General features: G+C 41.0%; 3 protein-coding genes across 4 annotated transcripts; all 3 read right to left on the reverse strand.

Annotated features, from left to right (window-relative positions):
• Positions 1 to 1,690: 1,690 nt before the first annotated feature.
• LOC6554398 (glucose dehydrogenase [FAD, quinone]) lies at positions 1,691 to 5,630 on the reverse strand. 2 transcript variants are annotated; one of them, XM_001981658.3, is made up of 4 exons: positions 5,522 to 5,630; positions 2,656 to 3,861; positions 2,295 to 2,581; positions 1,691 to 2,240 (listed from the first exon to the last, which is right to left on the reverse strand). In XM_001981658.3, exons 2-4 carry the CDS (start codon positions 3,848 to 3,850, stop codon positions 1,872 to 1,874), a joined length of 1,851 nt encoding a protein of 616 aa, XP_001981694.1. In that variant the 5' UTR covers positions 3,851 to 3,861; positions 5,522 to 5,630; the 3' UTR covers positions 1,691 to 1,871. The 2 variants fall into 2 exon arrangements, with proteins under 2 accessions (XP_001981694.1, XP_026839734.1); XM_026983933.1 differs by lacking the exon at positions 5,522 to 5,630 and having other exon boundaries at positions 1,738 to 2,240; positions 2,656 to 3,892.
• A 2,589-nt stretch (positions 5,631 to 8,219) lies between these two features.
• On the reverse strand, positions 8,220 to 23,593 carry LOC6554399 (suppressor protein SRP40). Its single transcript, XM_001981659.3, has 3 exons — positions 23,161 to 23,593; positions 14,263 to 14,512; positions 8,220 to 9,895 (listed from the first exon to the last, which is right to left on the reverse strand). Exons 2-3 carry the CDS (start codon positions 14,471 to 14,473, stop codon positions 9,285 to 9,287), a joined length of 822 nt encoding a protein of 273 aa, XP_001981695.1. The 5' UTR covers positions 14,474 to 14,512; positions 23,161 to 23,593; the 3' UTR covers positions 8,220 to 9,284.
• Positions 11,180 to 12,380, reverse strand: LOC26526806. Its single transcript, XM_015153922.2, has one exon. The coding sequence runs from the start codon at positions 12,226 to 12,228 to the stop codon at positions 11,221 to 11,223; it is 1,008 nt and encodes a 335-aa protein (XP_015009408.1). The 5' UTR covers positions 12,229 to 12,380; the 3' UTR covers positions 11,180 to 11,220.
• Positions 23,594 to 23,831: the final 238 nt, after the last annotated feature.

The raw sequence follows: 23,831 nt of genomic DNA on the forward strand, positions 1-23,831 counted from the left end.
TGTAAAATAGCTGGCCCTGATTGCACAGTTCATGGAGCATGGCATTATATGAGCCATTCACTCGGCGTCGCCTTCTCACGTCATGAGATTCCTAATTAGATCAGCTGTGGAAGATAGGGCAGAAACTCAGTGAGCTGCTTTGCATGCAATGAAAAGATACAGACGTTTACCCCTCCGCTTTTAAGTGCAACATTTCCAGTCTTATCTTTAAGTTACTCCACTTGAGTGACATCCGTTTTACCAGCTTTTTACAGCAGCAACAGAGAAAAAGCAGGTATGAAACGTGGGCTAGAAGAAGGTTTAAGAAAGACTTGAAAAGCTCCGTGTGAAATGCAATGCCTTTAAATTGACTTTATTTTTTGTTTTTTACTAATTCTCCAATAATTTACCAATTCACCTGCTCTTTTTCATTGGGTTCCGTTTCATTATTTTGGTATTTTCGAAAACAATTAGCTCGAAAATTGCAGGCACCAAGCGCGTAATTGGATTGTTTTGTGGCTGACAGCGTGTATTGCGAATTCGAGCTCCAAAATGTCGCATTGTTGACCTATGACCACAGGCACGGGCAACGCCGTAATTTGAATAGGTGGGCGAATGGCATCAACAGACATCCCGGTCCGCACCCGCAGAAATATTTCACCGCAAATACGCCAAATCTTGCCCACACCTGCTCTCTACAATTCCGGTCTGTTAAGGTTGGCTTAAATATTTAAGCAATGCCAATCAGTCGAAAGAAGGTAAAGTTGAAGCTGAAGGCAAAGTTTTTGCTTTTGAATATTTCTTATATAAAGTATGCATTTATCAAATAATTCCGTTAAAAGGGCCAGCTATTTTACATTAAAAGTTCTGCTGGCAATTGTAAATCTCCAATGATAGAATACCACGAGCCTGTAATGACAAGCATTAGCTCCCGCCTACGATTTAAATATTTAATTAAGCTTATTCCACATACGCCACGTGGCCATGGCGCGCACATACAAATGCGTACGAGCATGTGACCAGACAAAGTGGGTTAACTTTATGGCCGGGTTAAGGAACCTCTAAAACGCAACGGTTGCTAGGCGGGAGCTTTGTCTATGCTTCTATTTTCCCAAGGGGGGAGGTCAGCAATTACCCGGCCAGCGGTCATTAAAAACAATCCTCAGCGGAGCACGCAAAGCCATTGGTATTAGCCTCTTGCTGGGTCTCGTTTCCCATGTGAACTAAAATATGCCTCTGCGTGACATTGCTTGTTTCGGTAACAGAAGAAGCTACATTTCGGGTTAGCCTTAGCTAGCGGATATTCAAGTATTCGATATTATGATTTAAGGTGGAATTTTGCAAGCATTGCCTTACGCCGTCCGTTAGACAACGCAAAGCTAAAAACGTTAAGCACGCCATCTCTTACGTTTTCAGCAGTAGCGCCACTGTTCTCTACATGTAAAAAACGTCTAGTCTCGAGTAAAATTGAATATGGTTATGTCGAGCTAGTCAATATTTACATACAAATAAAATTGTATAAAAAAAGAAAATAACGTCATGACTGTATTAATATAACAACTTGCAAAATAGTCCTGTCAATTTCGTTTCCGCCAAAAAGCTTCAAATCCCAGGGTACAGAAGTTGGTTGATATGAAAGGCTTTCAAAAGCTTTTTAGTCTGGCGCAAAATTTAAAATACCGAAATACACAACAGTCACAAATGGTCAACCAAATTAAATTTATTTTAAAGAAGAATCTTATTTTTTAACTTCTTCGCTTAATTAATTGTTTAAAAGATAACCCATTGAGACAATAAGGAACGCCTTAGCTGCATTATAAGCTATCACATGAGAACTTAACCTAATGGCTTGTGCGACAACTAAATAATAAATAACAATCTTAATGGTACACTTATGAGCTCAAGGGAGTGATGGGCATGCGCCAAGCATCCTTGATCATATCCGCCGCCTTTTCGGCGACCATGATCACAATGGCATTGGTGTGACCAGCTGGTACATTGGGTAGCACAGAAGCATCCACAACCCGCAATCCACCGATGCCGTGGAGCCGCAGTTGGGCATCCACCACTGAAGTATTATCCGTTGCAGGACCCATTTTGCAGGTGCCAGATTGATGCTGCAAGCTGGAACCATATCTTCTTAAGCAGCACTTCCAGTACTCCTCGCTGGCGGGTTTCAGGTGTCCACAGCCCGGAAATGGGCGGTCATGGAAACGTGTACCCATCTTCACCATGGGCTTCGATCTAGAAAGCTTGAGAATCTGGAAGTGAGACAAAAATTAAATATGTTTCGGATTAAAGCTGATTAATTCTACCATTTCGATTCCCTCGATCATGGCCCTCACATCATCGGGATGCTGCATGAAATTGGGCTCCATTCGGGGCCAGTGGAAGGGATTGCGACTACGCAGCGATATTCTGCCCCGACTTTTGGGACGCAGGAGCACTGGCACCAGGCCGAAGGTCTCCTTGTTCTGCAGATCTGCAAACATGTAGTCGTAGAACTCGTCGGTGATGCCCAGCAAATTTCGCATGGTGCCAAGTCTATCTCCACTCAAGGATCCGGCTCCTAGGACAAGTTCCATATCCGGATAGTCCTTCGCTTTTGGGTTAAATATATGGAAATTAAAAAAAATTCAAGCAAATGTTTACATTATGGTCATGCTTAATACTTACCAAATTTGGAACTGGGAGTCCGCACAAAAGCGAAAGCCTCAGCTCCACCTGGAATGGTATATGGTCCCTGTCCTGCAAAGATGTACCTGAATATGTCCGTGGGATTCAGCAGTCGAGCATCGTTAACCGTCGAATCATTGACCACAAACACAAGACCATTGAGTGTTATGTGATCCTGTAAGTTGTAACCCACTGGCAGATCCTGCATTACTGTTATATTGTGCTCCCTAAGATGCTCCGCTGGACCGATTCCCGATAACATAAGGACCTGGGGACTGGCAATGGTGCCAGCCGAGAGGATCACCTCTTTTCTGGCCCGCACAATGTAACGCTGGCGTTGCTTCACGAACTCCACTCCAGTGGCGGTTTTAGTGATCGGATCGATAATCAGTCGCGTGACCCAACTTTTCATGGAGATATGGAGGTTCTTTCGATGCACAACTGGCTGTATAAAAGCCTTGCTCGTACTGCACCGCCTGCCATTCCGGATGGTGGCCTGCGACCTTGCAAATCCCATGAGGTGCTCTCCATTTGGATCCGTAATTTCGTAACCCATTTCCCTGCCCGATTTCAGAAAAGCTTTCAGCAGTTGTGACCTATAGTCCGTGTACTGCACATCCAACTGGCCATTGCGTCCATGATAGGGGGATTTGTACAGCTCCGGGATCCCAATCCTCTCCGATTTTCGAAAGTAGGGCAGCAATTCGTCGTAGGACCAACCGGAGTTGTTGGCCGCCGCCCACTCATCATAGTCCCTCCGATGACCACGTGTATATAACATAAAGTTGATCAGACTGGTGCCACCCACGCCACGCCCCTTGGGCCAGTTGCAAACGCCTCCTTTTAATCCTTGACAGGCGTGCTCCGTGGGCTCCGCCTTGTAGCCCCAATTGTATCGAGTCATTTGGGTGAGAGCCGCTGTCAGCGGGACGTCGCTGATGAAGGTCTCCTGATCACCGGCCTCCAGGAGCAGAACGCTCGCCGAGGATATCTCGCTCAGCCGATTGGCCATCACGCATCCAGCACTTCCTGCTCCCACGATGATGAAGTCATATTCCGGCAGGAATCGATTGGTGTCCGGGATCCTATTGTTCAGCAAGGAGGTCTCAAAATCACGAGCCAAATCCACAAGTAGTTGGGACCTGCTGACTTGTAAAGACCACAGGCAGAAAACCAGCACTTCACAGACTCTCATCTTGGCTTAATCTGCAAGGTTGGATATGGCGTTAAAAATGAAAAATAAAAACATTTTTTACGATTGCATGTGGGTAATCTATATTATTCTTCAGTGAAACGAATTATGGTGACAGTCTTGTTAAAAATCAACGCATTTTCTTGTCTGTTGTTAAAGTGTCAAAAGCGCAGTTTTTAAAAACTTTTTGCATGGCTGCGAAATGAATTATTTTACAACATAGTTTATGACTTTTTTAATAAAAAGTAAAGCTGCCTACTAAAAACACTTCTACTAGCGTTCAGAAAAAAGAAAGTCAGAATATTCTGAGATAATTAGCATTCCCATGCGAGTGGCGGCGACCTTGAGAACGATTTCACTTTTTTCTTTTCATGTTCTGAGCCCTATTCATAACCGATGCACTCCGATTCATCCTGAACGTGTTTTGAGCTCAAGTTCAACAGGTTTTGGGGCTGCAAGACAACGAAATCAAAAGTGCCAATAAAAATAATGACTTGCCAAAAGGAGCGAAATTAAGTTAATGCTAGCCAACCGGTTCGTGGTCAAAACAAAACTAAAATGAAGAAGAAACCAAATCAAAGCACACATTGCAAATAAAATCAAAATAAATCGATCGCGAAGACGCTGCAAATATTTAAGCGTTGACCCATAAACCGCACGCGGATGTTCATAAAAAACAATGTTGCACAAAAAATCTTCAAAAAAAGCTTGAAATTAAATTACTTAAAGTTGTGGGCGCCAAATGTTTTTTTATGCAAATTAACTCAATTTGGGAATTTTCGAAGCGCTGACCGAAATGGCACAAATGCTAATAAATCATTTCAATTAACCTCAATAAAGCCGGCAAGTAGTTGAACAAGACGAAACAGTAGCCAAGTTGAAAACTGGTTCATCGATCGTTTAACATAAACCACAATAATGAGATTCCACGGCTTTGTCTTTGTTCAGTGAAGTTCTATATCTTGGCCATGGCCTTGGGGTCGGATTCACTCGATCGGTTACGACGATTAGAGGACTACTTAAAGCCGGTTTCACTTTAGACACACCTTCCGAAGGGCGTTGTATTCATTAAGGTTCTGGCTATCAACACCAAGCCAACCAATGTGGGTCATTAAGCCGAACTTAATTGGCTGAGACGAACAGGCTAAAGATCTTGATAACTGTTACATGAAATTTGTTAAATCTGATTTGGAAAATAATGATGGTTGTGAGTAATTTAGTTGACCAATAGGAGGGATTAGCACATTGTGGTTGGGTTGCCCATAACAATATCTCAAAACAAAATCACCAAGCTAATTAAGATGATATTGTAACACAAGACATTTTAAATTTAACTTCACTTAAGAAAGTTTGAGTAATGAAATGAAATTAATTAATTAATTAGATATTTGAGAAACTGAAACTAAAACTAAAACCAAAGGTGCGCCATATTTTGCACAGCACTGATGCATTTCATTAGCCAAAAACCGCAAACTACATTTTTGGTCGATCTAGCAACTTGACAAGTTCTCAGTAAAAACCACTGCTAAATGCTTATAGAGTTTACATCAGGAGACCAGATTTAAACACACACACACGCCACAGCACAGATTGTCACAGATTCTGTTATGAAATTCTAAACACGTTTGCCAACGCAAAATCCATGCAAATCGATTGGCGATAGAATGCACTTACGAAATGCTCTGTATATAGAAATGGGCCACTAAAATTCACAGATACTCCGGATCGATTCACCAATTCACTTGACGACTGCGCATGCGCGCCCGCTGATGTCCGGCGCCTAAATGAAACGTTGCTGGCCGGCCTGCAACGTTGAAGCCTATGCGAGATCAAAAAGTAAAAAAAAGTTTCAAAAATTCAGTTAACAACACAGGTAGCTGCCGGGCTAGTCGGTCAATGCGCTACGTTCGAGCGATCACGAAAGAAAGATACAAGATACATATGAGCGCGGGATTTACGATGGACCATTTGTTTTCAAGTTCATCGGGTGAACTTGCAAATTTTTTCGTCCATTTTAGGGCTATTTTTTGGGAATTTGCTGCATGTTGATTAGCACCACGCTGATCGCAGATGATGATCGCAAACCTAATCAAACTGGACAAGTCGATGATCAGCGATTTGTCGCCGACTTTTTAGCGCGGAGGTGCGAAAGATCAAGTAGGTGAATTGAAGTGCTTCCGCTGTTTACGGTTTTCGATCTTTGATTTAATATAGGAACCACAATAATGGCACGAGTCATTGGACTGCCCGTGGTGAAGTTCAATGTCAAGATTTGAATCGGTGATACGCTTTTCCGGCTGCGCTAACGACCTTACCAGATCGTCTTGGTTACATGGGTCTGCTGATCATTAAGATGGCATTCAGCGGATTACAAACGCTTGACCCAGACTCATTTGCATACAAACAACAGCCAAATCGTTTCCCTAATGGGCAACTGAACACATTTTTGGCTCTAGCTCGCCCGATTTCGCAGTTACTTTCACAATACATTTTTTTATCTTATTTTTGGCGATTTTGGTGAATCGTAAAATCAGTGACCTTGAGTACAATACTCGTACATGTGTTTCTTTTTATAGCTACAATCTCAGCACAACGGCTTGAATGCATTTTGCATTGCTTTATTTGGTATTTGCCCAGCTTTTATGCATATTCATTTGGCATGACTTGGCAAGTGTAAAATAGCCAGGCTCATTCACTTCTATGGAGTTCAAACACGTACTCCACAAAGCGCTCAACCACTCAATTGGTGACCTGATAATTGATTATGGATCAGAAAATAATGCGTCTTGCTAATTAAATTTTAACAGCTAAACAAAGGTATACATGGGTAATCGCTTAGCTGGAGTTTCCAAAAAATAATTGCTTAGGGCAGAAAGTGAGACCGCAAGTTTTTAGATTTTTATAAAAGATATTTTATAAATTGAAATCAAACTACCTGCCTGGACTGCTGCTTATGTGTTGCACTATTCTCAAAAGAACCTTCCCATAATTAACACAGAATATATGAAATGTTTGCTAACGAATTCACATTCTACATACTTGATTTGCAAATTAGCAAACTCAAATAGCTTTCAATGCCAACGTTTAGTGTAAAAATTGGCTCAAACAAACAAGTAACTCAAATGCATTATTCCCAGCTAAACTGATGCCAGTGCGAAAGTTATTTATAGGCCAGCTACTTCAAGTGACTCACTACTAATATTATAAAGTTTAATCACTTGGACAAACACTCCCCAAACGCACTTGAGAAACGACCTTGCCATGGCAACCAGCTCAGAAATCTGAGTTCATACAAAAACGCTGACGATTTAACACTCGGCAGCCAAAGACAACAAACGGTGGCTGCTCAGACGGATATCAAATAATACAAATTACCAAATACGAGTCCGAATCACGGCATCAAAATAAACCAAATCAACAGTTTCTGCCCCGCTTGCCGGGTGGGCAATGAAAACTCTTCAGTGTCAAGTGGGCCGGGTCGCCCAGCACTTGGGCCTCATAAATCACGTGTCTCAAACAGATGAAGACGTGACCGGAGTGCGTAAAAAACCCAATAAAACAATATAATGCCTGTAAACTAACAATAATAATAGCCCCGATGATGGAGCACCCACAATGCCATAAACGCAGCTCGATGATTGACCAACGTCAGCTGCGCTTTGGTAAAATTATGATTTCGCATCTGAGGGCTGAAATTGAGCCAAGTGCTTTGAGTGTCAAGAGTGCGGTTAAAAATAAAATTTAAATGCTGAGTGGAGACTTGGTCGACGTGCAGACAAGGGTGTACCACCATCATCAAAATCTAAACCCAAAATGACACTCAAAAGGTCTTAGCCAGGCTTAAGAGGACCGGCTTAATTGAATGAACTTGAAACAATTGCTGAATAATTTTTTGTCTACTGAGTGGATATGCATTACAACCAACAATTGATGGGGAGTTCCGAAATTCTTTGATTTATATTACTAACATGTTATCCCGAAAATGTATACAACTTTTATAAAGCGAAAAAATATATATATTTTGTGCCTTTTTAAGTTTTCAGTAATGCTAAAGCTTATGAGCCTAGTAGTAAATTTTGTTGTATCTAAGTACTTCTTAATCTTTTTCCGAAGGTTCAATAAACTTTCTTAATATAACCTCAGCCTTTTTCAACGGTTTTCAGAACATCCATGCCTTCGTGACCGACTCGATGACAGACTCCATGTCAAATCTGTGCAGCCGAGACGGTCTTTGAACGCTTTGATTGGGTGCTATTGACACGACCAAAGTACACACATAGCCATGACTTGTTTACTTTACGAATATGTCGGGCTTCGTGTGAGCCAAGAAACCCCAAAAAGAAATAAGATAAAATATGTTTAATTGGTCGCTAATTTTATTGATGAATTATTTTGTTGTGAGATGGATGATTTGTTCCTTTAAGTAGGTGGAATATGCCAGAGAGGTTTATTAAAAGTTTTAGAATTGGAAAGATTTGCTTTTAGTTGGTATTTTGGTTTTGCTTTGATTTGTGTTGCTTTGCAGCGTTTTGATAGTTTTGATATACTTAGGCATATTCATTGAAATATATCGGTAAGTTTAATAATACCGAAAATAATTTACGTATTTTTGTTCAAACCAATTGCTTTGCACATCAATTAATTCTTACTAGATCTATTTGTTGTAAAAAGCGAAAAGCGTCGTAGGATTCCATTGATTATGCTGGGGTTTTCTAGATATATGTATTAGATAGATTTATTATAAATTAATTCTTGAGTGTAGAAACTGTAAAACATAAATTTTTCTTACTGACTACAGATACACTTTTGGACTTTTTGGATTCGTATAAATATTATCTTTTTTGTAAATGTTAGCATAGCGATTTCTTTATTATTTGTATATTTAACTTGTTAAACTTTGATGAATATGTTTGTAAATTTAATCAGTACGAATTTCTCAAAACTAAGCCCACTAAAAATGGGATTTCTGGACGCGTAAAAAATAAATTGTGGTAAAATTTAAAAATACATTTAAAAAAGGAACTTATTCGATTATGTTAATAATAAATTAAAGTATAAGTATAATAATTTATATTCTTTTTGCAAGCCCCATATAAACGCCAAAATTGGTAACAAGGAATTTCGAAATTATAGGCAGAGAAGCATTTACAACTTAATACACGATTTTCATCTATTCGGATTTGACATACATTTTCCAGTAATTTACATGCTCAGCCCATAAGCTAGCAATATATTTTTCATGTTGCCCAGAATGTTGCAGCAACATTCCAAGCAACGCTAATAAATACGAAAAATCTGTAGGCGACGGATTACAAAATCCCTGAGCGCATATATAAAAAATCAAATACAATTCGCTATGGCTTAAAATAGGTTTTTAAATAAAATTCTTATCACGTCCAGAAATGGGGCTATATTGTTTTGATTTTTCCAGATCAATTTAGTGGCGCAGCAGCATGCTGCTGACCTTGGCATCGGCCTTTGGCGACATTTTATCCCGGAATTGGCGGTTTTCCGGATTGGCCAGCACCGAGGCAATGAACTCCGAGGTCTCCAGCTGCAGTTCGGCCAATCGCTTTTGCAGCAGCTGGTTGCGTTGCACCAGCTTAATAGTCTTGATGGCAATGGACAACAGGCCCTCGCTATTCCGGTGGTACAAGTGCTGCTCCTTCACGGGATCCTGGCTGTACTCGTACCCACTGTCGCCATCACGGTCATCCTCCACCTGGAGCGGCACCTCCCGATCACACTTTTTGGCTCTAACCGATCGGTTCTGCTTGCTACTAAAGCCGCTAGCCGTCGTCGGCTGTAATACTGTCTTGATGTTGTCGCTGCTGGAATGTGGCTTTTGCTTCAGATCCTGGATCCTGTCCTCCGAGTAGCGCTCCTCCTCCAGCTGCATCCTCTGCTCGGAATCCATCTCCACCTCCGTTTCCACGCCGCTGCTCGTATCCGTGGAGAAGGAGGCCACGCGGGCAAGGATGTTAGGCATCCTGCGCTGCATTCGCGCCTGGCGACGGCGACTCATCGAGTTCATCGAACCTTTGGCCACTGCAAGTATAAAACAGTGCAAAAAAGAAACTTAATTAATTTGTAAAACAAAAAAAGGCCAGATAGCTGTACAGTGAATAGAAACTTAGCTAATGCTAAACTTTAATTAGAAAATCATTTGAGTGTGTAATTCGTAGCTCAAAGCTCGTAAACAAGTTTAAGTAATTCCAAACCTCGATTTAGAACATTGTATCGAAATACAATGATTGTAACCCATTTCATAAAATTTAAAATTAAAATCAATTCCAAATTTAGAAAAAAAAAAAACCGAAAAGCAGTTGTGGTGGTCAAGTGCTAAGTTAATCAGTCGATGTCTATAACTTTGTCTGCGCGCCAGTGGGCAAGTGTCTTTGTGTAGGTTTCTGGCATGTAAATGTGTTTATCGCGTGTGGGCAAAAAACGTGACCAGCACCAGGGTTAAGCGTTCCAGCGACAACAACGCTTTTCGCACCAATTAGCAGTCGCAACGCCTTGCAAGGCTCATTGCAAACATCAGCTGTTGGAAATCACGAAAAACGAAACACAACCAAAAATTTAGAGCTATATGTGCCCTACATTCAGAAAACGCACTTAGAGAAAGAAATGTAGGTCAAATGAAAATCATAAAATTATAAATAAAGTAATTTAACGCGCGAAGAATAGCTTAATGTATTCATTAGCTGGCTTTACACAACTAAATCATTCATCTTTAAAGATAAAGCTACACCTCTCTTATGAATAGGTCAAGGACTTATTCTCAGCTTTAAGCTTATTTCTCCACGTGTAGCCATATCTTTATGTAAGCTCATTTTTCCTGCGCACAACGATAGGAATTAGACTGTGTCTATGGTCAGGGTCATGACGCATCCCCCAGAAGTTAACGCTGCACATGGCACTGCAGCCGAGGAATCATTCAAATGGCAACGGAGTCGTTTTCCGGTTGGCAAAATAGAGCTTACGTGATAACGACATCTTGCCCCAGTGCAACGAAACGTGAGAGTTGCTCCGTAAAGGTGGCACTCAACTAATGACGCCGTCGTGAAAGGTGAAAGTAAATGGGGATAATGGGTTAAGACATCCTCAGACACTTCCTGCGCGTGAATTAATTACTTCCAGCCATTTATAATTAATTTGTATTATTTTTATTACCAATAACTCTTAACTCTTATATGTGTATTCAACAAAATTGATTTGAAATTTTGTACTTAACAATAATTTTTTTCTCATTTTTCATTTCCCTCCTACTTAATAATTTTTTTTTCATTTCTTTCTTACTTAACAATAATTTTTTTCATTTGTCTTCAAATTTCTTCAAACATGTATATTACTTTCTTGATGAGCAAATCCTAATCGACGCCGTCTTCAAGTTTTATTCCTGAATTCCGGAACTCATCGGAGAGTCTGACTGTCGCAGCCATGGAAGATAGAAACTCGGCTGGATTATCCAGCGATTTCGTGCGTGGTATTTCGAAAAAAGCCATCTTCCTATCCAGTTCCTTGTGCAGCTCAGCCATTAGAGTCTCAAGATCCTCCACCTCGTCAACGAACTCATCGATATCGCGTTTTACACGAGCTTTGGTAAGATAGGCAGCATTATATTTGAGGAATCGGGTGGAATGAATGAGCTCGGTTTTCATTGCCTCTCTTTTGGACATCTTGGCTTCAACTAGGTAATTGTAGCGTTCCTGGCACACTTTCATTTCCTTGGCAACTTCGCCGGACCAGGCTACATACTTTTCGGCTTTCGAATTTAAATCTATGAGATTGCCCTCCATGCAGCGAATCCTTTTCCGCATTTGGTATATAAACTCGCGGAGCTTATTATACCTGCAGATCACTTCGTCTATTTGCTGTTGAATGCGATTGTGGGCCTGACGAAGACTCCTTGCTTCGAGTAACTCATTGCCGCTCAGCGGTTGGTTTTTCGGGCATACGGCTGCAGATTTCTCTGGGATTTTAATGTCATTTCCCTGATTTTCCCACTGCTTGCACATAACTGAGGACTCGGTCAGGGTTTCCATCTCTTGGGCTGCGGATTCTTCGCTGATCTGTTCGCTACACTTCTTAACTTGACGTTTCCTGATCGCAATTTGCATACGCTCAATCTGTCGGATCAGACAGTCAATATCGTGTGCTATTTTCACTGGTCTATCATCAGACTGCTCTGAACGATCAAGAATTTCCATTTCCTCCTCACCTCCAACAGATGAGAAACTGACCTTCTCGTCCACGTCGAAAATCTCTAAAACACTTTTTCCACATTTCGATGTGCGGGATATGAGATCGATTTCGTTTAATGGCAACTTGGCACATGCAGCAATTTCGCCTACACTTGTAACGTTTTCGAGTTCCATGACCAAGCAAGAATCTTGATTCTGTTTTGTACTTTAATTTTTCTGTGAGTGAATTCAAAAGCCTATTAACCTACTATGCCTGAAAGTTAGTTAAACAAAATCCCTTAGATAAACAAAATTTGGTCTCGTATAATACTTCGATTCTTAGAATGAATTGCCAGAAAGGCAAAAATAAAAATAAAAACCTCTGCTTCAGTGGAATTTCTAATTTTACTGATAGCCAGTAATCTATTCGAAAACTACAACTTTTAGGCTGTAGCAAACAGCTATCGCTACACTTTAAAAGTACTGGAGTTCTCGCCGCGCATTTGCACGTGCCTCGCTTCGTTCTCGGTGAATTAGTCACCGGCGATGCTTGAAAATAAAATTTTAAATACCTTCGGTGAAGGCAGAGGGCGAGGGCATTGGCCAACATTCCAACCCTCTGGCGGCCACGCCCATTTCGAGGGCCGCCTCCCCGGGGAAGGCAGACGAGATGGGGGGTTTCGAATTTGTAGCGTCATGAGGCTTGCACGTGGCCTCGTCACACCCATTTTTATTTAAGGCTTGTGTCGGTGTATTTCTTTCGGTTTATTTTTGTGTTTTTTATGTGTTGCTGCAAATTAGCAGGCAGCAACGAGCAGAAATAAAAAGACAGCAACAACAGCGCTGCTTTCAATGAATTCACTTTGGAAATGGCACCAATAAAGTCAGCAGCAAAGAGCAAGGAAAAAATAGCAAACTTGGCTAAAAGCAGGCGGAGTGAATGTGCAAAACATGTAAATAAAGCCCCGGCAAAAGTGGCACAGCGGCAAAAACAACACTGGAGGTTATGACACACACTTATGTGGAAGCCCCCTATGCCGACGCCCCTGGCTACGTGTACTTGTGAAATATTTCTTGGAAAATATCTAGGTAAGTGTTCGGGCAATTTCACTTGGCTAATGAGTAATCAGTGGGCTTCATTTGACTGGGATGTGCAAAATGTTGTAAGAAAATCTTCTAAGAAAGTAGTAATTGCACATCCAAAAGAGACTAAACTAATTAACTGGGCAATTTCGTGGTCAGGTTAAGATACTGGACACTTGGGCCTTGACAGTGTTGGTGTGTCTAATTAAGTCTCGAATAAATCTTGATTATAATCCATAAATTCACAATCGGCTTGAGCTGAAACTTTCCATTTGAAGATACTTGTTAAGCAGTATGGCCTACTCGGCTGCTACTCGAAATCCATCCCATGCCACTGAGCCCATATCTATTTCGGTGGCAGTCATGCGGCCTTAGATCGCTTATATAAATGTGGCAGCCAGATTTGCGAGCAGAGTCTGTCTTACCCAACGACCAACGACGGCGGAAGAGCAGCTGGAGCCAATTGCTGACGCAAATTGTTGTGGCATAACACCGAACTCGCGTGCCTTCCATGGAACAACATTGGCAGTATCAGCATCAATGAAACACCGGAGACCAACACGTGAAGAACCCGATGCACACCCAATTGCGAACCCATCGCCAAACGCCCATTGCCCATGGCACGTGCATTCTCTAGTCGAGCCACACACATGCATGGTTATATGGCAATGAGGAAGTGGGAAACGAGGACAGAGCACTGAGGACGGGCCGAGTTTACATAAATTAATTAAACATGACCGAGTAACGTGAGCAGCTCGGCAACTGGCAACTGGCAACTTGTAACAGTCCCAACACCAACGACATCAGCAAATCAGCAGGGGATTCTGACTATAAGGGGTGTACCAAAAAAAAAACAATAATAAAGTAGAACAGATAAAAGACAAGGCGGATATTGCAATGAATGTGTAAGGCTGTGTTACGTATACGCCGCGTGCGCCCACCGCAAGCTATTGACACTGAGCCAAATTGGTTTAAGCTTTCACATGTGATTACTTACAAATTAAAGGATTTGAGTGCGCTCAAAGTAGTTGAAATTGAAATGTAATTCAGTTATATGAAACTTATGAAACAAGTCTAATAAGTCTAGCCCAAACTACGAGTATTTCCCTCACCGCCTTTTACTGAGCAATCCCAGTGTTTACTCACCATGGTTGAGCACCGAAGTGGCTTGTGTGGCAGCAGCTGCAGATGTCGATCCCGCGGACAAGGACGTCGACGAGGAGGAGGATGAGGACGAGGATGTGGTTGATGTGGTGGATGCGGTTGTGGATGCTGATGAAATGGCGGCTGTGGCCACGCCATGATGTCGCCGCGTTTCGCGCAGCTGCTTCTTCTCCGAGCATATGGTGGGCGCCATCTTCTTGAGTCCTCTTTTATTTGGCTGCGTGTATTCACACTGAAAGCAAATGTAAGTAAACGCGCAAATTAATTAGCCGTCGCATTGATTAATTGATAAAACGTTATTAGCGCGTAATTAAGCTGCCGATCTGCATGCGCCGTACAGTAAACAAATTAAATGCAGAGAAACGAATTCCCTCGGGTTCGTTTAACTTTGAGCAATCTGAATTGTATCTGTCGCAGTGCAGTGCGATACTGAGAGCATTTTGTGTATATTGAAGCAAAGGCAGGATATGACGTGGTCATTAATTCGTTTATACTTCGCGGTCGATAAGAAGTGGAACCGAAAACATGCTGGCACCATAAAGTTTAAATTTAACAACGCGTGCGTAGGGAATTCCAAGAGATAAGGAGAACGCTCAGTCTTCTTAAGAATCCGTTGATGATTTTTACATTTTTTAAATCAAAAATCCACACTTCTTCTACGCATTTCTATTAAGCACCAACAATTGTTTATTCAATCCTCACTAAATCCAGTTCAACAAATAATCGTTTTCGGCCAGATCAGATTTACTAATACATTAAAACTACATAAATCACCCAAGTCAAACAGAGGTTCAAGGCTCAGAACCCAAGTCCACGTCGTTCCCATCTCCAAATTAACATTTTGAAGCAGTCTGGATATAGAAGCTGACTTTAAGACGAAGCACCCGCTTCAGCCCAGCTGAAGCTCATTAGGTGGGCTCAAAATCCTGGCTAAAGACCAGCCATCGGCAAAGGTAAACAAACTCACTTGAAGTGGGTTTGCGGGGGTGGCCGGGCCGGAATATTGATGGGCTGGCATTCCGGCGGGCACGCAAATTTGCTCAAGTGCCGGGAGATGAGTGGAGATGCGTGGAGATGAGCCCCGCCTGTCGGCAGTCAAATTCAAATTGAAAAACGCCCCAAAAACGAGCGGCTGTTGGCGGCACGTGTATCTCTTGAGTGTAATTACATTTGGTAAAAGCGCTCGCGACGATGATGAAATGTTTGTGGCCCATGATGGCATTTTACCAACCTGTCTCCAAGCCCATTTGCCCCTGTCCGCGATGCAAAATACTTGTGGGCGGCTAAGACGATTTCCAGATCACCCACCCACCTCTTACGAAACCGACTGTCGCTTTCAGGTCGATGTCAATGCGCCAATATGCGCTGAAATTGCTTTTCATTATTTATGCCTTATGCGTCATTCGATAGTTAAAGTGCTCAGTGCACTAGGAGAAAAATCTTAAGAACCAGAATAAGATTTTATTTTCGAATTGAAATCAGTTGAGTGCGCGCCTAGAAGTATGCTATTTCAGAATATTTAGATACCTCTTTCCTTTTCTATATATCAAATGTATTATTTACTTATTACATGTTATATTGAACAAGGCTGAACCACTTGGCTATCATTTTTTGAGTCGAACGCATACTAATTATTAGCTAATATTCAAGACTCAATTAAAGATTGTCATTTAGATCCGAGATACCCTCGGTAAATTTATTTTCTCGGTGCCCATTTGTCCCTTAAGCGGAGCCCGGAAAATGTCTGTAACAAAGGACCGAAATGTGCGTAACAAATACTAAGCCTCAACGAATTGCCCCAGTGGCAAATTTAATGCGGCGCGTGCGGGCCTGAAGCGAAAACTAGGAAGGCAAAATGGTGAGGAGGAGCCAGAGAAAAAAGACATCTTCCTGTGGGAAGCGCCAGGAGGCAGGAAAATGTACAGGGCTTAAAGCTTAGACAAGATTTAAGGCTTAAAGGCAGATTGAGCATAAATTTCAGACACGTTTCTCCAGAAACACCTGTAGCTCTGCCACCTGCAAGCTGGAGGTCAAGTCAATCAAGCAACTTTGATGAGACTCACGGCTGCGTGCCTACAAATTAGCCAATAATTGTTCAACATGACACGCCACAAAAAAATGCGACAGGAAAACCAAAAACAAAAAATAAATACCAAAACACACGCACAGTTTGTCAGCTGCCAAAGCACGAGAAGTAAAGACAAAACAATGGAATCTGCGTATGGCAATGACTTTCCACACGCCACCAGAACGGAAGGGAAATTTGATTTTCTCTGTTCAGTGGAGTATCTTTTTGTTCCTTTATGTTTTGGAAATTGTCGTGGCTTTGTTGTGACCGCCGGCTACATCTCAGACACATGAGGCAGCCAAATATTGTCAACGTGTAGCAGACATAAAATTAGAGTTCAAGGCACTCGTTTTTTTTCATATATGTATTTCACAGGAACGTGTGCGCCCGTCTGCCAAGGCGTTGCCATTTTGAAATTTATTTGTCATGCGTAACGCTCAACGCTGCGGGCTCTACAATGCCCTCATTGTTCGTTTACATAGGACGCAGCACTCCCTCAGACATCAGCACCATGCACACATGGGTACACAGACAAAAATATTTCAGCTTGGCAATGAAAATAGAAAATCTATCGCTCCAAGTAGCAAAACAAACCAATTTGCTGTTAGTAATGGCTTATAAGCTCAAAGCGTTAAATACAAGTTCTAAAGCTAATGAAACTCATTTTTTCCTGTACATGAATACTTATAAGCCCCTATACATATGTGGTTGGCTTTTGTGTGCTGGCTAAGCGGTTTAAGTTGCACTGGGGTCTCGTTTTGCTAAATGTTCAGTTCCTTCATCTTCCAATGGCTGCATTAGCCGTTAGTCTTCAAATATTGATAACCCAAATGATCCGGCTTTTATTTACGAGGAAGGTGCTCAAGGCAGCTTAGATTAAAAACGCACGCTGTTGCAGATAATATTTGTAATGTGGCACTCGGGGCGTATACTTAATATTATGCAGTGCTGGTATCTGGCATTTCATTTCGCTTTCTTTTCTAATTGCAAGCCCGCACGTGTATTTCTGTTGTTCTAATCTCTAATGGGGAATTCCGTACATTTTTGACCCTATCTCACAACTTTACACGCGCGGCACATTTAAAGACGCCGCGAACAAACAGAAATCTCATCTATATACACGAATAAAACTTTCCGCAGCATGTTTACTTTATGACTGTGTCTTACATTTATTGTTTACACGAACCACGTTTGTTTAAGTTTGGCGTATTTATTATCTTATACTCTTCCTCTATTTTTCAAAGGGGTACAATCAGTATTTTATGATAATATAAGACAATAGTGAGTAGCCCAAAAGCTTAGGAAATAATAAAATAATAAATGTAATTCAGAGCCTCTTGGTTCACAAATTTCAAATAATAAAATTAAAGTTTCTAAGAGTATTTCCCGTTCAGTAAGCTTCAGATTTATTACCAGTGCAAAAGCGCTCATGTTTGCCCATTGGCAAGTCATCAAAGTGCTAATTTTTCCTTCTTATCTCAGCACATGCGCCTAAAAGCCAGACAGCAACAGTCACAACAGAAACTAAGCAAACTAAAAATGAGCCAAAAAGACTATCAAAATGCGTCATAATTGTATTTAGATATTGTTGGAGTTGTGATAAACATGCCAACTGTAGGCATGCGCCTTTTAAGAGGGAAATAAGTGACAGGTTTTGTTCACACTTCTTCTGCATTTCGTTAACGTGGCCTAGACGAACAACAACAAATGCGTTCTCAATAAGTAGATGAGATGATGAAATTTCGGTAACCCAATTGACGCCGGCGAAAATGGCAGTAAAAAGTGCCGATGGCCAACAACTAAATGAGGCACACGTGTGCCAAATTATGACTTCTCGATAACAAAAATTCAATAACACGCAAAAATGGCAGACATAAAACAACGACCCGGAACTACTCGAACACATTGGACCCAGAATTAAAGACGGACAGTATCTGGCTCCCATTCGCAATCCTGAGTAAAGTTCTACTCAAGACCAACAAATAATCATTCGCAAATCTTCAGCTAATCTCATCGCATTTATTCTAAGAACCATCCATCATTGGGCAATGTGTGTTTTTAAAAATTCCGGCTAGTGATGAAATCTTATTGGAATTTAAAATACAGATTCGGTAGCCGTTAAATAAACCTATAAACAAACTCTAAATTTCGATTATGTATGGAGCACAAAGTCTTATATCATTACTAAAAAACAAGAGTTTCACATAAAAATTGATCGAGTTTTTAAACCCATTTGGCGCAGAATGGACATTAATGTCTTTTGTTTTCTGTTCCGCTTTGGAGACCGACTTAAATTAATCAAGAACCTTATTAGCTAAACGTCTGACTGCCTAGAGCATTAATAAAATTTTTATTGTTAAGCCCACATGGCAAAACAAGATATCCCGAAGACATAAAACATGAATGTGATTGATACAGGTCGCGTCATTTCTCACTAAATAATAGAACGCCATGGATTTTTGCATATCGAAAACCCGGAATGATGATTCAAATTTTCGATGTCTATCGGAATATTTTCGATTTTATTGGACTCCATTGTGACGGCTAATTGGATCGTTGGTAAAGCACAGACACAAAGCTCGTTCATTGTATTATTAGGTTTGGCTCGAATTAATGATTTGCGGACATAAATTTCGCCTTTCAAGAGTGTTTGAGGGTTTGACATTTGGTCAGCAATAATAATGTTTGGCTCGTTTCATTGGCACGTCATAAAAATGTTAAGCGTGGCAATTAACATTAATTAATGACTTATGGGGGCACGTGTGGTTTATTCTGCCAGGCAACAGGACGTATACTTGTTGTCGCAAAAAAACTGAATTAAAATATATTTGTTGATGAATAACTTTACAATTCAATTATGCTTTAGCTCAGTCACACTCTACTCTAAAGTATTTATTAAACCAACTCAATTTACTTTGTGAATAACAAATCATATTTTGCAGGGAAGCCGCAGCCTGGTTTCTTTATTTCTGACAACAAAATAAATCGAATTAAATATAATACTCATATTGGCGCAATAAATTATTATCTGACAATAAATCATTTTGGATCTTTAATTAAACTATTTAGTTATCAAATGTTATAACATAATTGTGTGATACATGATAGTGATAAAATTCAAAAATCAAATAACATTACTTGATTACTCATTCCAGGAAACTTGAATAGCACGAGCATGAGATTGTGATCAAAACAAATGTAGCGCTCGTGGCGCACAATCTTTTTCGGTAGTGAGTCAGTCAGAAATCAACATTTTTTTAAGATAAGTGACTGGCATGACCCCAAGTTGGCCCAACAAGAGTGCCCGAAACAGTTCACTGACAGTAGTCGCCAGAAGGGGCATCCCCAAGAAACAATAAACAAGGGACCAGCAGAAGCGGCGCGTGTTGGCCCACTCCTACCGAAACTTTTGGCCAGGCTTTGTTTAATTTATGTTTGCCTAGTCTCTGCCTTTACGCTTTGAATGGCAGTGAAATATAATTCGCTAATGTGGTCATAAAACGACCGAAAAATATATGGCGGAACGGGAGAGGTAAAGACAATAGATACCAACAGACATTGAGCGCATATTGCTTGTCTCAGCCGCACGTGTGGCTCATTTATTGGATATATATGTATATATAAATACATATACGTAGTATATTGGGGATGGGCAGCGTCGGTTTACTTTTCCCGAATCGAGTGCTTCCTCATACAAATAGTGGCGCGTGCACTCATTTACGTTAACATTTATATTTATTAAGGCGTCGTATGTCTGTCGTTATTGGGTCAGCAATTAGTTATATCGCCGGTAACGAATCAAGTGTTTGCCATTGAGTTGGCCAAGTGCAAACAGCTGTTGTAGGGCATTTCAAGAGTCCACTTTGTTTGATAGCTACCACATGAATATGTAAAGCACTACACTTAATTAAACTATTGAATTAAGAAGTTCACAGTCGGTCATTCTAGTAACTGAATGGCTGAAATATCAGAGCTACGAATTCGGTTGGTAACCAAAAATATTTATACAAACTGGAGATTTAAATATTAAGCACTTAGTCAAACAAACTGATATGTCTCACTCTATATATTTGCGCCGCAGAATCCCAACAAAATCGCTTGGTCTATAAAAAAACATTAAGTTCCGACCGGAAGAGGGTAATTTATGGCGTGGGATTCGAATAAATCTCTATGGATCCCACAGTGTGATCCTCTTAATTAGCCATTAGCCGAATTAATTATAAGATAGGAAATTAGGCAATTAGGCAATTTTTATTGCTATACCTCCGTCTCATGTTTCACTTTTGGCATTCATGAGCGCCGTCCGAAGCCTATAGTATTTTCAGATGATACACTTTAAAATAATGCCCCGCACACGTGCGACCAAAAAACACAGACAGACGCCTAACGACTTGACCAAAAGCCAAGCGAAAAGAGAAATAATATTGTAGTTGCCTGCATAAATTAAAACCCCAAGCACACTGGAAAACAAAGAAGACTTTGTCATTCAGTCGCAGTCGGCGGCGACCGAGAAGCCGGCAGCGGTAGCCCACTTCGCGATAATTTCACAGACACGAGCCCCACGACAAGGCGAAACTCACACAAAAAAAACTCACACAATGCCACAAACTTGAGATCCGCACGGAAAAAAGGGAATATTTAAGATTAATAAATATTGCATTTTAATCGGTTTTGGCATTTATTGAATGACAACCAATCTATAAATTCAAATTGTGTTTTTTTCTGCACGAAATTAATAAAATAAAAAACAAGACTTTGTGGTAAGACATGTTTATGGTAAGATTTTAATTCATAATGAACAAATACTTCATTAGTGCATCCAAATATAGCCGTATTTCTTACTTGCGTCGGCACTTTAGGTCGCATTTTGCCTGAGTGTATTTGAACTAGTGTGCGGAAGAGAGATAAAGCCGCTCTCCCGTTAATCGGAGACACAAGCCACGAGAGAGCGGCATAAAAACAATGGACACAGACAGCACACCAACACAAGCAGACGGAGGAAAGCTCACATGCTGTTAATGAACTTTTATGCTATATCACTATCTCCCTCCCTCCCACACGCCCAGTGGCCTAGAGAAAACGCTCGAGTGGCCGTGCATGTGTGTGCATGCATATGTGTGTGTGTGTGTGTGTTGCTCTTGTTCTTCTGCTTTTTTTGCTGCTATTATTTATTATTTTTTTGTGTATATTTTTTTATTGAATTAACGACGCACGTGTTGCGCCGACCGAGCTGCGCGCGCTCTCCTTTCTCCTCATTTGGGGCCAAAGCTGACGATCCGCATGCCAGCTTTACATATACATTTTGTTGTATTTTTTATTTTGTTGGCTCTACCCGGGTTGCTGCTTGTTTATATTTATACATCGGATGGGACTAATATTTTTCCAATTTTTTACTGCTTCGTTTGTTGCTGTAATGCGGAGCGCGCGCGCTCGAGCAAAAATGATAAATCTACGATTATGGGCGTCATGGGGTGTCATGAATGGAGCGGCGCCCCCAAAACACGCGCAAGAGTTACCTATCAGATATATATGTAGATATGCTCGCTACCTGTCTAATGTCCACAACTGCCAACAGCAATTTCCGCTTAGCAATACGCCCTGAATGTCTAGGTTCAATAGTGCCAATGAACCGAAGGTTTAATACCCAGAACAAAACTTCTCTTTGTTGCACTATTTGTAAAGGACAAGTAAACGAAATCAAACTTAAATAAACCAACAGACTACTCCCAAGTGGTACGTATGATTTCGTATACAATCGTAGTAAAGCAAATGCAACGATTTCAAAGTGAGTAAAAAAATAAATAAACACACAGCTGTCGGTTGTAGAAGCCACAGCTTGATTCACTTTAGCTGAGCCATCGCTTCTCTTTAGTACGCCGTAAAAAAGCAGCTGCAAAAGTGGCCCAGAAATGCCCCCCTACTTTTCTATTCTTCCAAATCGCAGACAAAGGTCTATGATTACTTTGTGTTCATTTTAAGAATATTTCACACGACTTGACCGTTGTCTTAATGGCTGAAGTAAAACCGAAAACACATTTACGTAAAGGAAGGAAGTACTTTTTTATCTCAGTTCTTGGAATTTGCCAGTACAGAAACAAACAAAGGGCTAACACATCTACATGTTAAAGTTTTGTTTTCTTGAGGTTACACTTTGTTGCCCTTGCGAAAATTGAGTTTGTCTGGCAATATATGTAAACATTGAAGGTCCCTGAAGTCCAAAACATTCGAACTTTACGCATTTTTTTTCCCACGAGTATTTGGGGTATAAAATAAGACAGACATAAAAGGAGCGTTAATTTTGTATTGAAACATTTAGGATATGAGCGGTATTTAAATCTGGTTAACATAAGGTTGTTTCGTAATTTGTAAAATACTTTAAGGTCGAACTTTAAAGGTCGCAGTTAGTGAGCTTAAGAAATCAATATTGCGCATACGCCATGTGGCCCGCCGAAATGCAGATGCAAGCGCAGCAAGGCTAACCCAAATGCCAAAGGACACGCCATGAGTCATGTGATAGAGCCCACGGATCCTGACCTAAATTCGTCCTTCAGAAGGTGAGGCACGAAGCTCAAAAAAATCTCGCCTATACGGGGAAAGGCAGGCCAAGGGGGATGCAAAACCAACACGATGAACAGGAGGACAGCCACTCTAGTTGGCAGGAGAGCTTTCAGCATCGGAAGTCGGCTGTCAAATGCAATTTTCTTCTTTTTTTTTTGTTGTATTATTATTTAGCACCGCACGTGTGGCACACAAAAAGCAAATGATAATGCCGGGAGATTTATGGCAAACCTTTTCGCGACCTGCCGACTTACCCAGACTCCGAGGGAATGATGTTGATGTCGTGTTTCTTCCGCTCTAGATACCCTTAATTTAATGCACCCTCATTGGGAATAATGAACATTATCTCTTCTTTGTATTTTCTGTATTTTTTCTTATTTGTTTTCACACGCTTTTAATCTATTCTAGGTAAGGGAACGTGTGTGTGCAAATTCGCAGACGCCAATGGCAACACGCGCGCCAAACAAAACTTTCGCTTTCGTTGCGCGTGTGGCGGTCACACCACCACAGTTACACTCCACTCACACACACTGTGGCACACACGCGCGCTGGCAAACAACAAACGCGGATATGCGAAATACGTAAATGCTCGTGTTCAGCGCGAATTACAAAGCTCCCGTAGCTTTTCCAGTTTTCTGACCAAACTGCGAGACGAACACCTCGACCGCCCAAAGCAGAATGAACGCGGTCCGACGAACGAGCGTCGTTTTAATGGCAGCTCAGCAGGCGCTCACTGCGCACCCCACAAAAGTTGCAAAGTGATTTAGTAAAATATTATTGAAATTGCCAAAAAATTTAATAAATTATTAAATTATTTTCGGTTATATAATACCTCGATTTTGTGACATTTTAGAAACTATATTTGAAATGAAATGAGTCTTAGAAGTTTAAGCAGCAAGTAAATAAAAGGTTGACTTTGCTCGCA

This window comes from Drosophila erecta, unplaced genomic scaffold (assembly GCF_003286155.1).
Source record: "Drosophila erecta strain 14021-0224.00,06,07 unplaced genomic scaffold, DereRS2 tig00000000-arrow-pilon, whole genome shotgun sequence".
NCBI lineage: Eukaryota > Metazoa > Arthropoda > Insecta > Diptera > Drosophilidae > Drosophila > Drosophila erecta.

Bases quoted from the DNA above. Each gene is read 5' to 3' on its own strand.
- LOC6554398 (XM_001981658.3), bottom strand. From the start codon at position 3,850: ATGAGAGTCTGTGAAGTGCTGGTTTTCTGCCTGTGGTCTTTACAAGTC. The intron at 2,582-2,655 runs GTAAGTATTAAG...TTAACCCAAAAG, and splicing joins GACTCCCAGTTCCAAATTTG to CGAAGGACTATCCGGATATG. The intron at 2,241-2,294 runs GTAGAATTAATC...TCTCACTTCCAG, and splicing joins TGATCGAGGGAATCGAAATG to ATTCTCAAGCTTTCTAGATC.
- LOC26526806 (XM_015153922.2), bottom strand. From the start codon at position 12,228: ATGGAACTCGAAAACGTTACAAGTGTAGGCGAAATTGCTGCATGTGCC.
- LOC6554399 (XM_001981659.3), bottom strand. From the start codon at position 14,473: ATGGCGCCCACCATATGCTCGGAGAAGAAGCAGCTGCGCGAAACGCGG. The intron at 9,896-14,262 runs GTGAGTAAACAC...TTATACTTGCAG, and splicing joins CACTTCGGTGCTCAACCATG to TGGCCAAAGGTTCGATGAAC.